General features: G+C 41.0%; 1 protein-coding gene across 8 annotated transcripts in view; it reads left to right on the top strand.

Moving 5' to 3' along the window:
* Window positions 1-14,318, top strand: part of tlk1a (tousled-like kinase 1a) — a 267,230-nt gene that overhangs the window by 240,617 nt on the left and 12,295 nt on the right. For all 8 annotated transcript variants that reach the window (XM_085986260.1, XM_085986258.1, XM_085986262.1 and 5 more), the window contains 4 exons: window positions 5,610-5,701; window positions 5,793-5,882; window positions 10,985-11,154; window positions 12,349-12,487. In XM_085986260.1, the coding sequence (XP_085842386.1) occupies window positions 5,610-5,701; window positions 5,793-5,882; window positions 10,985-11,154; window positions 12,349-12,487 (491 nt within the window). The remainder of the gene's footprint in view (window positions 1-5,609; window positions 5,702-5,792; window positions 5,883-10,984; window positions 11,155-12,348; window positions 12,488-14,318) is intronic.

Below are 14,318 nucleotides of genomic sequence, written 5' to 3'. Positions count from 1 at the left end.
TAGGTGGTTGGTTGGTGAGTAGTACAGCTCTTTTGCTATCTAGGTTAGGTAAGTGGGTTAAATTCAGAACTGGGAGAGTATTAATTACCATAACTTTATTGAATTAATAACTTAATTTTTAGTTTTAATTAGTTAATTTAGTTTAACAGTAAAAAAATAATCATTTGAATAAATATTGTAACAAATTATATAAATAAATTAAGGGTTAGATAGAGATGGCAGTGCAGGTGGTGTGTCATAACTGCAGCATGTGGGAGTTGGTGGAGATCAATGAGATCCTGAGCAACCACATCTGCAGTAAGTGTCTGCAGCTCAAGGAACTTCGGCTCAGAGTTGTTGAGCTGGAGTCTGAGCTACAGACATTGTGATGCATCAGGGAAGGGGAGAGTTACCTGGACACTTTGTTCCAGGAGGCAGTCACACAACTTAGGTTAAGCAGTACTTTTGAAATAGTCAATGGTCAGAGACAGGGGGGTGTGACTGCAAGTCAGGAAGGTATGGGGACCCAGGATGTAGTGATGGCGGAGCCTCAGCCCTTCACCTTGTCCAACAGGTACGAGGTGCTTGCTGCCTGTATGGATGAGAACAAGGACTGCAGGGAGGATGGGCAAACTGACCACGGTACTGTGGTACAGGAGGCCAGTCAAGCAGGGGAAGTAAAAAGGAATGTGGTAGTGGTAGGCGACAGTATAGTCAGGGGGATAGATACTGTTCTCTGCAGCCACGACTGGGAGTTCCAATGGTTGTGTTGCCTGCTCAGTGCCAGGGTTAAGGATATCTCCTCGCAACTGGGGAAGAAGTGGGAGGGGTCCACGTAAGAACCAACGACAGGTAGAACTAGGAATGAGTTTCTGCTGAGGGAGTTTGAAGAGCTAGGATCCAAATTAAAAAGCAGAACCTCAAAGGTACTAATCTCTGGATTGTTACCTGAGCCACGCAAATTGGCATAGGGACAAACAGATTAGAGGTTTAAATCTGTGGCTCCAAGAGTGGTGTGGGAGGAAGGGGTTTCAGTTCATCGGGCACTGGCATCAGTACTGGGGAAAGAGGGAGCTGTTCCATTGGGACGGGCTCCAATTAAACCGGGCCGGTACCAGTGTCCTGGCAAACCGAATAACTAGGGCAGTAGACAGGGCTTTAAACTCATAAAGGGAGGGTGGGAAGATTCAGGAAAGAGTAATTTTTTTAAAATTCGCTTATGAGATGTGGGCGTCGCTGGCAAGGCCAGCATTTATTGCCCATCCCTAGTTGCCCTTGAGAAGGTGGTGGTGAGCCGCCGCAGTCTGTGTGGTGAAGGTACTCCCAAAGTGCTGTTAGGTAGGGAGTTCCAGGGTTTTGACCCAGCGACGATGAGGGATCAGCGATATACTTCTAAGTCAGGAAGGTGTGTGACTTGGCGTGGATCTTGGAGGTGGTGGCGTTCCCATGCGCCTGCTACCCTTGCCCTTCTAGGTGGAAGAGGTCATGGGTTTGGGAGGTGCTGCTAAAGAAGCTTTGGCGAGTTGCTGCAGTGCATCATTTAAAAGCAGCAAGAGAAATGTCGAGGCTTTAGAGCAGAGTAGAGCTTTGGGTAAAAATAAGCAGAGTGGGTCAGGAAGGGACAGAGAGAGTAACAAAGGTAATAAGGCCTCAGTGACTAAGGTGACATCAGGGAAAAATAGTAATAAGTCAAAGCTAAAGGTACTATATCTGAATGTGTGAAGCATTTGCAACAAAATAGATGATTAATAGTGCAGATAGAAATTAATAGGTGTGATCTAATAGCCATAACGGAGACATGGTTGTAATGTGGCCAAGGTTGGGAACTAAATATTCCAGGATACTTAACTTTTAGAAGAGATGGGCAAAATGGAAAAGGAGGAGGGGTAGCCATGATAAAGGATGGGATAAAGACAGTCGAGAGAAAGGATCTTAGCTTCAAATATCAAGAAGTAGAATCAGTTTGGGTGGAGCTAAAAAACAGCAAGGGGCAGAGTTGTTTATAGACCCCAAACAGTAGTTGTAGAGCAGAGTATAAATCAGGAAATTAGAGGCGCATGTAACAAGGGTAATACAGTAGTCAAAGGGGCCTTTAATCTACATATAGACTGGGCAAACCAAATTTGCAGTAATGGTGTGGAGGATGAATTCATGGAATGTATACAAGATAGTTTTCTAGATCAGTATGTTGAGGAACCAACTAGGGAACAGGCTATTTTAGATCTAGTATAGTACAATGAGAAAGGGATAATTAATAACCTTGTAGCAAAGGGGCCTTTTAGGGAAGAGTGACCATAATGCGATAGAATTTTATATCGAGTTTGAAAGTGATTTCCAAAACTAGGGTCTTAAATCTAAACAAAGCAAACTGTAGGTATGAGGGGCGAGTTGGCTAAGGTAGATTGGGAAACTACATTAAAAGGTATGACGGTAGAGAAGCAATGGCTAGCATTTAAAGAATTAATACATAATTTACGACAAATATACATTACTTTAAGGCACAAAAACCCCACAGGAAAAGTGATTCAACCGTGGCTAACAAGAGAAGTTAAAGGTAGTATTAAATCAAAGGAAGGGGCTTATAATGTTGCCAAAAAGAGCAGTAAGCCTGAGGTTTGGGAGGATTTTAGAATTCAGCAAAGGAGGACCATGAAATTGATAAAGAAAGGGAAAATAGAATATGAGAGTAAACTAGTGAGGCACATAAAAACAGACTGTAAAAGCTTCTATAAGTATGTAAAAAGGAAGAGATTAGCAAAAGTAAATGTGGGTCCCTTACAGGCTGAGACAAGAGAAATTATAATGGGAAATAGCAGAGAAATTAAACAAATACTTTGTGTCTGTCTTCACGGAGGAAGACGCAAAAAACTTCCCAGAAATAGTGGACAACCAAGGGTCTAGCGAGAATGAGAAACTGAAAGGAATGAGTATTAGTAAAAAAAAATAGTACTGGAGAAATTAATGGGACTGAAAGCTGATAAATCCCCTGGACCTGATGGCCTACATCCTAGGGTTTTGAAAGAGGTGGCTATAGAAATAGTGAATGCATTGGTTGTCATTTTCCAAAATTCCATAGATTCTAGAATGGTTTCCGCGGATTGGAACGTAGCAAATGTAACTCCACTATTTAAGAAAGGAGGGAGCGAGAAAACGGGGAACTACCGACCAGTTAGCCTGACATCAGTAGTGGGGAAAATGCTAGAATCTATTATTAAGGACGTGGTAACAGGGCACTTAAAAAATAATAATAGGATTGGGCAGAGTCAACACTGATTTATGAAAGGGAAATCATGTTTGACGAATCTGTTAAGAGTTTTTTGAGGTTGTAACTAGCAGAATAGATCAGGGGTAACCAGTGGATGTGGTGTATTTGGCTTTTCAGAAGGCATTCGATAAGGTGTCACACAAGAGGTTATTAAACAAAATTAGGGCTCATGGGATTGGGGGTAATATACTAGCATGGATTGAGGATTGGTTAACGGACAGTCAGCAGAGAGTAGGAATAAACAGTCATTTTCGGGTTGGCAGGCTGTAACTGGTGGGGTACCACAAGGATCAGTGCTTGGGCCTCAGCTATTCACAATCTATATCAATAATTTGGATGAGGGGACCAAATGTAATATATCCAATTTTGCTTCTGATACAAAGTTGGGTGGAAATGTAAGTTGTGAGGAGGATGCAAAGAGGCGTCAAGGGAGATAGACAGGCTTAGTGAGTGGGCAAGAACATGGCAAATGGAATATAATCTGGAGAAATGTGAAGTTATACACTTTGGTAGGAAAAATAGAAAAGCAGGGTATTTTTTAAATGGTGAGAGATTGGGAAATGTTGGTGTTCCGAGGGACCTGGGTGTCCTTGTACACAAATCACTGAAAGTTAACATGCAGGTACAGCAAGCAATTAAGAAAGCAAATGGTATGTTGGCCTTTATTACAAGAGGATTTGAGTATAAGAATAAAGATGTCTTACTGCAATTATATAGGGCAGTGGTGAGACCACACCTGGAGTATTGTGTACAGTTTTGGTCTCCTTACCTAAGGAAAGGGTATACTTGCCATAGAGTCAGTGCAACGAAGGTTCACCAGACTGATTCCTGGGATGGGGGGGAGGATGGTTTGTCCTATGAGGAGAGATTGATTAGACTAGGCCTATATTCTCTAGAGTTTAGAAGAATGAGAGGTGATCTCATTGAAACATACAAAATTCTTACAGGGCTTGACAGGGAAGATGCAGGGAGGATGTTTCCCCTGGCTGGGGAGTCTAGAACCAGGGGTCGCAGTTTCAGAATAAGGGGTCGGCCATTTAAGCCTGAGCTGAGGAGAAATTTCTTCAGAGGGTGGTGAATCTTTAGAATTCTCTAACCCAGAGGGCTGTGGATGCTCAGTCATTGAATGTATTCAAGTCAGAGATTGATAGATTTTTGGATATTAAGGGAATCAAGGGATATGGGGATAGTGCAGGAAAGTGGAGTTGAGGTAGAAAATCAGCCATGATCTTATTGAATGGTGGAGCAGTCTCGATGGGCCAAATGGCCTACTCCTGCTCCTATTTCTTATGTTCTTATGAATTGGAGGAAAGTATGCTTAAACTGTACAGTGTGTGGTCAGGTCATACTTTGAATGCTGTGTCCAGTTCTGGTAACTGAGCACAGAGAAGACCCACAAGATTGGAGAAACTTGGACATTTCAGTCTTGAAAGAAGGGAACCAAGAGGGGACCTCCTAAAGGTAGATAAGATAGTAAATTGTATAGAAAAGGGAAATTTGGAAGACTATTTCAAATTAAACCTGAATAGTAGGACATTAGACTATGGGTTCTTTTAGATAGATGAGTTGGGATTGATTTGAATAGCCTTCCTCATCCATATCCATCTTGTGACCACTTAACACGTTTCCTGTAATTTTGACATAGTAGTAGATAGCAGTGGTTCTCATAATACTGCTTGGGAGCTACTTTTGGCCCACCTTCCTCCTCCTGTGGCCATTGGCAGACTTCATGATGCTCCATGTATTTCTGGACTTCAATTCACAGCCTGCCTAGCTAGGATTCAGTGCTGTTTCCACTCTTCCTATTGCAAGGGAATGCTGCTTGAAGTTGGACCAATTCACCATCCATCCTGCAAGTGAAAGGAGTCTTAATTAAGCTATACAATTTTTTTTAGTAGAACTTTGGTCTTGAAGTACCTTTTTTTTGCTCTTTTTGTGTGGGCTTACTTGACTTCCACTTATAAACTTCCCACAGTCATGTGATGAAAGTCATTGCTTGCTAAATCTCAGGATCAGATCCACATCCCATCTCTCCATGGTGCAAATGCGTGGGAGCATTCCCGAGAGTGGCCCTTGAGTAAGAGGGCTTGGGACTTTGCCTTCGCTGTTAGCAAGTAACACTGATAGGCAGTAAGTCTCAACAAGACATCTTTTCTTATGCCTTTCAGCATGTACTGTACATCTTTCAAAAAATTTTGTGCTTCCCGTGGATAGTGTAATTGGGGTTTTTCTTTTTTTAAAAAGATTTATTTGGAGCCCTAAAAGAAGTGTGTGCTGGCATATATTATTTTGAAATCCCATTAATTAAGAGGCTATCGAACTTTATTTGTAAGTACAATTTTTGTTTTTTGTTTTTTTGTGTTAGGCCTTTGATTTGATTGAACAGCGGTATGCAGCAGTGAAGATCCATCAACTGAACAAAAACTGGAGGGAAGAAAAGAAAGAAAACTATCACAAGTATGTCTTTATCCTTAAAACTACAAACAACATTTTCTGTAGTTTCAAAATGAAGTAGAATTATATGCATTATTTTAATTGTTGGTTTTAGGCATGCATGTAGAGAATACAGAATACACAAAGAACTGGATCATCCCAGGATAGTTAAGTTGTATGACTATTTCTCCCTGGATACAGACACGTAAGTATATGCTGCTTTGTGATTTCAGAATGAATATGTTCCATTCTTTTGAAAAAGCAACAGGTCAGCATGATATGAGTTAAAATCAGTGGCTTACCTTTTTATCCCTTGTATATGAAAAAGAGTGTGTTATCGTGAACCTGTGGCATGGACAGTCAGGCTAAAGGGGAAATAACTAACTCAAGACTAGCCTCAAATAGCATCTTAATTTTACAGGCAAACTAATAGGAAGATAAACTTCATAATTTCAAAGTTTAGTTTGATAAGTTTGTAGGTACAAAAGGAATTTATGATTATTCTGTTCAGAATTGCTTTAACAGATCCCATTCAAACTTGCATAGTGTCAGTTTGATTTTCTTTGTGGGAAGCTGGGGGCTTCTCCTGCTGTAATTAAATTCAATTTTAATAGCGTGATTCAGTTTTAGCATGGCATCGGTAGAGGCCTGTATGCAATTTTCCTGTCCTTGATGGTGCATGTTGAATAAAGCAGGAAAAAATATAAATGTCTTCAAAAAAGTGTTGCCATTTTTTAATTTAAAAAATCAAAACACTGCCATGGTGTTCTACTGAACAGAATTTCATGGGATAGGTATTGATCCAAATGGGTTCCAGTTGGTAATCATTCTGTTGCAGCACCCCATTTATTAGTGTAGTAGCAAGTCAGTTCAAGCAAGTGCAGATTTCTGATGAGATTTGTTACATATCTTTGCAAAGCCTGGAGTTACCACTCACTTGCGCTGTTATTTTTGGTGCAATTCACCCAAAATTGGCGTAACTGTGCAAAATATTGCAGAATTTTAAGCACAAATTACGTTCAGTACAAATTGAGTTTCTGAGATCTTTTGTGCTAGTTTAAAAAACATTGAGCTAGAAGCCGGCCCTGCCCACAAAACTGGCCATCTTTCTCTTTTCTCCCCCCCCCCCGCCAGTGAATTAATCACCATTGGGAGTTTCCGTTAATTGCGTTCGTTTGCGGGCCTTTGAGGAGGCTGTAAAGATTAAGCTGGTTCTTTTGGGTGCAAGAACGCTAATCGTAACGGTTTGAAAGCCAACATGTAGAAAGTCCTACAAGAGAGGGGGCGGTACTGGACCTAATTCTGGGGAATGTAGCCAGGCAAGTGGTGGAAGTATCAGTAGGAGAGCATTTTGGCGACAGTGACCATAATTCGGTGAGATTTAAGGTGGTCATGGAAAAAGACAAAGACGGCCCGGAAATAAGGGTTCTAAATTGGGGGAAGGCCGATTTTAATATGATAAGGCAGGATCTGGCCAAAGTGGACTGGGAGCAGCTACTTATAGGAAAATCCACATCAAAACAGTGGGAGACTTTCAGAAGGGAAATAGAGAGAGTACAGCGCCAACATGTTCCTGTAATGGTCAAGGGTGGGACCAACAAGCAAAGGGAACCTTGGATGACAAGGGATATACAAAAATGCATTAGAAATAAAAGGGGGGCTTTTGGCAGTTACAAAAGACTAAAGACGGAAGAAGCCCTAGAGGAGTATAAAAAGTGCAGGGGCATACTTAAAAAAGAAATTAGGAGGTCGAGGAGGGGCCATGAAATAACACTGGCGAGCAAAATAAAGGAAAATCCTAAGATGTTTTATAAGTATATTAAGGGCAAGAGGATAACCAGGGAAAGGGTAGGGCCCATTAGGGACCAAAGTGGCAATCTGTGTGTAGAGCCAGATGATGTAGGCGGGGTTTTAAATGAATTTTTTGCATCTGTGTTCACTATGGAGAAAGACGATGCAGACATAGAAATCGGGCAAGGGGACTGTGACATACTTGAACATATTAGCATCGAGAGGGAGGAGGTGCTAGCGGTTTTAGCAAGCCAAAAAGTGGATAAATCCCCAGGCCCGGACGAGATGTATCCCAGGCTGCTGTGGGAGGCAAAGGAGGAGATTGCAGGGGCTCTGACACAAATTTTCAGAACCTCTCTGGCCACAGGGGATGTACCAGAGGACTGGAGAACAGCTAATGTAGTACCATTATACAAGAAGGGTAGCAGGGATAAACCAGGGAATTACAGGCCAGTGAGCCTAACATCTGTGGTAGGGAAATTATTGGAAAAAATTCTGAGGGACAAAATTAGTCTCCACTTGGAGAGGCAAGGACTAATCGGGGATAGTCAGCATGGCTTTGTCAAGGGTAAATCATGTCTGACAAATCTGATTGAATTTTTCGAGGGGGTGACTAGGGGGGTGGATGAGGGAAATGCTGTGGATGTGGTTTACATGGACTTCAGTAAAGCTTTTGACAAAGTCCCGCATAGGAGACTGGTCAAGAAGGTAAGAGCCCATGGGATCCAGGGTGCCTTGGCGCGTTGGATCCTAAACTGGCTGAGTGGCAGGAGGCAGAGGGTGATGGTCGAAGGTTGCTTTTGTGACTGGAAGCCTGTGTCCAGTGGGGTACCTCAGGGATCGGTGCTGGGTCCCTTGTTGTTTGTGATCTACATAAATGATTTGGATGAGAATGTAAAAGGTATGATCAGTAAGTTCGCAGATGACACGAAAATTGGTGGGGTGGTAAATTGCGAGGAGGAAAGCCTCAGGCTACAGGACGATATAAACGGGTTGGTCAGATGGGCGGAAAAGTGGCAAATGGAATTTAACCCTGAAAAGTGCGAGGTGATGCATTTTGGACGGACAAATAAGGCAAGGGAATACACAATGAGTGGTAGGACCCTAGGAAGTACAGAGGGACCTTGGTGTACATGTACATAGATCCCTGAAGGCAGCGGAACAGGTAGATAAGGTGGTTAAAAAGGCATATGGGATACTTGCCTTCATTAGCCGAGGCATAGAATATAAGAGCAGGGAGGTTATGATGGAGCTGTACAAAATGCTGGTGAGGCCACAGCTGGAGTACTGTGTGCAGTTCTGGTCACCTCACTATAGGAAGGATGTGATTGCTTTGGAGAGGGTGCAGAAAAGATTCACCAGGATGTTACCTGGGATGGAGCGCCTCAGCTATGAAGAAAGACTAAACCGGCTGGGATTGTTTTCCTTGGAGCAAAGAAGGCTGAGGGGGGACCTGATTGAGGTGTACAAAATGATGAGGGGCATAGATAGGGTAGACAAAGAGGAACTTTTCCCCTTAGTAGGGGGGTCAATAACAAGGGGGCATAGATTCAGGGTAAGGGGCAGGAGATTTAGAGGGGATTTGAGGAGGAACTTTTTCACCCAGAGGGTGGTTGGAATGTGGAACTCAATGCCTAAAAGGGTGGTAGAGGCAGGAACCCTCAACATTCAAGAAGCATTTGGATGAGCACTTGAAATGCCATTGCATACAAGGCTATGGACCAAATGCTGGAAAATGGGATTAGACTGGACAGGGATGGATGGGCGGCACAGACACGATGTGCCGAAGGGCCTCTTTTTGTGCTGTAAAACTCTAAAACTCTCTATGAAAGCTTTTGAATATATATATTTTTTTAAATTTACTAAGAAACTGACTGTACCCCAATATAACTAGCAAATGGTTTTGTATATTTTTCAGTAATTTAAAATCTGGTTACTCACAGGTGGTGGATTGACCATGATTAAAAATGCTTATTTTCAGCTATATTAATCAAACAGTTACCACTCTTAAATATATCAGGGAATATTTTTTTAAAGCAAAATTTTTTGTTTAGAATTATGTTTTAAAACGCTGCCTGATTGCGCTTGTTCATGGCAGATTTTGCGTTCGGTGATATGCCAATGAATGAGCGGAAAATCAAGGGGAAAAAAACTTTTCAAAACTGCCGCAATTTGTGCCCGTTTCACGGATTGTACCCAAAATGGAAACTACCCCATTAGCATTAGATATGATGTATTAAATGAAAAAAAATTGCAATGCACATTGCTTATTGATGTACAAGTTTTGTGGGGTGGGAGCCCACAGACAAACTACTTGCTATTAATGTGCACGTAATCTAGCCTTGGCATTTGAAGGAACAATGTTGAATTTTGCCAATGACCCCAAATTAAGAGGGAGCAAATGTTGACTAAGATTGTGAAGGACTGCTGCAGGAGGATATAGGATGGGCAAATGCAGTTCAATATAAATAAATGTGAATAAGTTTGGCAGTAAGAATAGGGAAAGGAAATGCATTTGAATGAATGGATTTTAAGTGTAGATGGCCTTGATGTACAGATAAACAGGTTATTAAAGGTGACAGTGCAAGTAGATACGGCCATAAAATGCCAAACAGAATCTGTTTTGTTTTAATCTAGAAGTATAGAATACAAAAGTTCCATAGTTTAGCAAATAAAAAATGGGTAAGATGTTGCACGGATATTGCTTTTCCTCAACCCGGGTGTAAAAGTGCGTTTAGTTTTGAGGCATACTGTGCCGAGTTTTCTGGTGCTTTGAGGACCTCAACTGAACTCTCCATATTTAACCATCCTTCCGTGCTGCTTATACAGCAGAGATGTGGACTGTCAAAATTGACAGCAATATGTGGCAAATTGGAAATTCACCATTTATATCTTCAAAGTGGCAGTAAAACTACATTAGGTTAATGGTATGGTTTCCTTCCTTTCACAATCAATAAATTGTCTCTTGCAAAAAACTAATACTTGCAGTTTTACCAATACTTAAATAGAACTACTTAAAATAAAGTGCTTTTATATTGCAGCCTTGGTCTCAAGAGCGTGTTAACTTAGCAGCTCATTCGCATTTATTTTATTTTGTAAAATGCAGCCAGTCTGCCTATATATTAGCTGCATTGTGGGGGCCCAACATTCCTTGCATGCTCATTCTGGGCAGTACACATGCATAGAGTAGTGATGTGAAGATACTGCGTCGTGATGTCACTACAAAATAATGGACAAAGTTTGTGGATTGGCATTGCCACTGAAACACTACCCCCCATTAAGATTGGTAACAGCTAGGAAGACCCAGCTGAAAAATGGATTGTCTTCATTGGTCTAAAAATATGGCCGGTTTATGTTGATGTAGCCACCAGCTGTGGGAGATTTGCGCTACAGGAGCCAACCGCCAAAGAATGGTTCAAAAGTGGTATAGTTAAAATAGACCAAGCAAAAAGTTTTAATCTACATAATGTGCTGGGGAAGGAGTTGTGTAATAAAATGTAAATTGTCTTTCCTTAGATTTTGTACAGTGTTAGAATACTGTGAAGGAAATGATTTAGACTTCTATCTGAAGCAGCACAAACTGATGTCTGAGAAGGAAGCAAGATCCATTGTAATGCAGATAGCAAATGCGTTGCGGTATCTAAATGAGATCAAGCCTCCAATTATACACTATGATCTAAAGCCTGGTAAGTTTGCATCACAGACTGAAAGAAGCAGTACTGTCTGTCAGTCTTCTAACTTGTGACCTGACGTGTTCAGATGTCTTGGGTCTTTTTAATTAGACACATCATTATATGCTGTTTGTGGTTTTTGGAATGGCTTATCAATTAATTAAAATATTAGAATAACTGCAATTTGTAGTAGAAACTGATGCCTAATAAAGTGCAAAAATGTCCAAAGCTGTATTCCATACAGAAAGTGAAAGAATATGAATGCTGAAATGTATGGCAGCTTGTGTTGGTAGTCCTCCGCTATAATGCACATGTGGCCATTCTTAATGTGCAAGTCTAGACAGTGAGTAATGGTTAGCTATTTGACCATCAGGGACATCACAGCTGTACTTCCCAGCAGGGGGCAATGCATAGCAATCTGGATTTTGTTTTTGTCCATTCCCCCATCTTTTCCAATGTTCTCCTCCCTCTTCATCAAAGCACCTTGAAGTGTTTTTCTGTGTTAAGGGTGCTATATAAATGCAAGGTGCTGCTCCCCACCTGGGGTTGCTGATGCCAGTTGTAGATCCTTTATTGCTCTTTTGCCTGATATCAGTCAACTCTGCACAGACCAGGAATCAAACCTGGGACCTTCCTAGGCTGACTCAGTACCACATCTGTATTTGCCTTCTAAATGATCAGGGGAAGCTAGTAATGACTTAAACTGCATTTACATTGTAGCCAAGGTATTGGGAGAGTGAGGTAACTGCGGTGCTCATTTCCTTTTATTACAGCATTCCTATAAACTGGTTGCACTGTTGTAGTATGGCATTCTAAGCAAACCACAGGCTGGTTGTGACATTTTGGCCAGTGTGTTTGCGTGGAGTAGTGACACTATGATGACACTAGAAAAGAGCGGTGTGTGTGCGTAATGTCATGACATTGAGTTATGATGTCACCACCAAATTACATTGCTGTTGGAGCAGCACATTTACAGACCTTAAGAAGATTGGTGATAATTAGAAAGACCCATTTTTGAAACTGATATTTCTGACTGCAAGTCTTAAAAAAAAAAAAAAAAAAAATCATAGCTTTATTTTGGTGTGGCTGCCAGCTATATGAGACTCGGTACAGTAGCTCGCAGGCAAAGACGAATATAAAAACTGTTTTACTTTATTAAATTATTCAAGTAAAATGCAGGTAACACAGGTATTTTAATTTTGCATTTAGGTAATATCCTCTTGGTTGACGGAACTGCATGTGGAGAAATAAAAATAACTGACTTTGGCTTATCAAAAATTATGGATGATGATAATTATAATGCAGTAGATGGAATGGATCTGACATCTCAAGGAGCAGGAACATACTGGTAAACTCTATAAATTATTTCATAGAGTTTGTGAAATGTCGTTTCATTCACAGGTTGGACTTCCTATTTGGTTTTGGCTCCTGATAATGAAATGGTCTTTGAAATATACTGCCATCAATTACCCGGGGTTGATAAAATTGAAGTTGTTAAACTTCCAAATGCTCTCGGAAGTTTTGTTTTCATGACGTTTATAGTAACCACTGCATCGCTTTGGTTAGAAAAGTTAAATTTTCAGTCCTAGCATCTATTAAAAGTTGCATTAAAAGATTGAGATTTTAAAAATCTGAAGTACAGCAATAGTTTTTTTAATTGGAATGACGCCATGCCGGGTTAATACAAAATTGTTGTATAAACGTTGCATCTGAACAGATGAGGTGTAAGATAGATCTACCATCCTGCATTACATTTTAACCTTTGCTGGAAATTTTATTTTTAATTAAAGGAGATTTCTTTTATCATATATACATAGTTATAGAGGCGTTGTCCTTGTAAATTTTAAAAAGATGTGTTTTGTGGAGATGAAATTACCTTATAATAACAACTTGTATTTATATCGCACCTTCAATGTAGTCCCACTGTAGAGACTTGAGCACATAATCTAGGTTGATATTGTCGGAGGTGCAGTCTTTCCGATGAGACATTAAGCCGAGGCTCCGTCTACTACCTTAGGTGAATGTAAAAGACCCCATGGCACTAATCAACTAAGGGCAATGGAGTTCCTAAAATGTCCTGACCAATATTTATTCCTCAACCAACATCACTAAAAACAAGACTCTTTCATTATTTATCTCGTTGCTGTTTGTGGGACCTTGCTGTGTGTAAATTGGCTGCCACATTTCCCTACATTACAAAAGTGACTCCACTTCAAAGGTGCTTCATTGAATGTGAAGAACTTTGGGACATCCTACGGTCATGAAAGGTGCTATATACAGGAAACTCTTTGGTATCTGGCACCGACGGGACCAGCGTGTTGCCGGTTGATCAAAAATTGCGGATGACGGAGAGGGTTATCTACCGAGGCTATTTTTAACAAAGAAAAATAAAAAAATCAAGAAATGTGCATAAACAGTAATTGGGTATTCACCTACAGAATGTTGTGTTAAATGGATGGTGGAAGATGCTTGATTAAGTACAGTACTGCCAGTTGAGGGTAATGCAATGACTACCAGTACCCCTGTAAATGGCGGATCAGAAGAGACTACCGGCAGCGCGAAAGAGTCAGACTCCTGTTACAGGGGTATTGAGGTGTTCCGACAGCGTCAAGAAGCCGAGTAGTGGCAGTTTGGAGAACTACCCCCACTGACTAACTCGGCCACCGTGGGAGACTCGGACTCTGCAACATTGCTGGTTATTGAGGTGTTGTTTTCGGAGTGAGAATTTTGCCGGTTAATAGAGAATTCCAGATATTTAGGTGCCGTTTAAACGAGAGTTTCCTGTAAATGCAAATTCCTTCCTTCCTTCATCAAGGTGTCAGAGATATCAGAAATATGTGGATGTGAATAGAGATTGCTAGAATTATTTTTTGTTGCACACACCTTCTGAAATCCAGAAAAGATTTGGTAAAATTGTTACGGATTTTGGGCATAGTTGTGACAATGGTGTCAGATGCTCCAAGCCTATTAAACTTGCCATTCAATATTGCCAATTAGTCAAGATGAGCAGCTGCTCACCAACCAAGGTGTCTGTCAAACTTTTTTAGCTGGTAACCCCAACTTCTAGTGGAGTATTAAAACAAAACGGCTAATTCTCACATATACTTGTGGAAGCAACTACAGACATTTGATTGTTTACTGTAGGTTGGATCCAAAGCTCCTGAATTTCTGGAGCATTT

Source organism: Somniosus microcephalus, chromosome 4 (genome assembly GCF_052327205.1).
Source record: "Somniosus microcephalus isolate GS21.2 chromosome 4, FLI_Smic_1.0, whole genome shotgun sequence".
Classification (NCBI taxonomy): Eukaryota; Metazoa; Chordata; class Chondrichthyes; order Squaliformes; family Somniosidae; genus Somniosus; species Somniosus microcephalus.
This window is presented reverse-complemented; position numbering and strand designations above follow the sequence as displayed.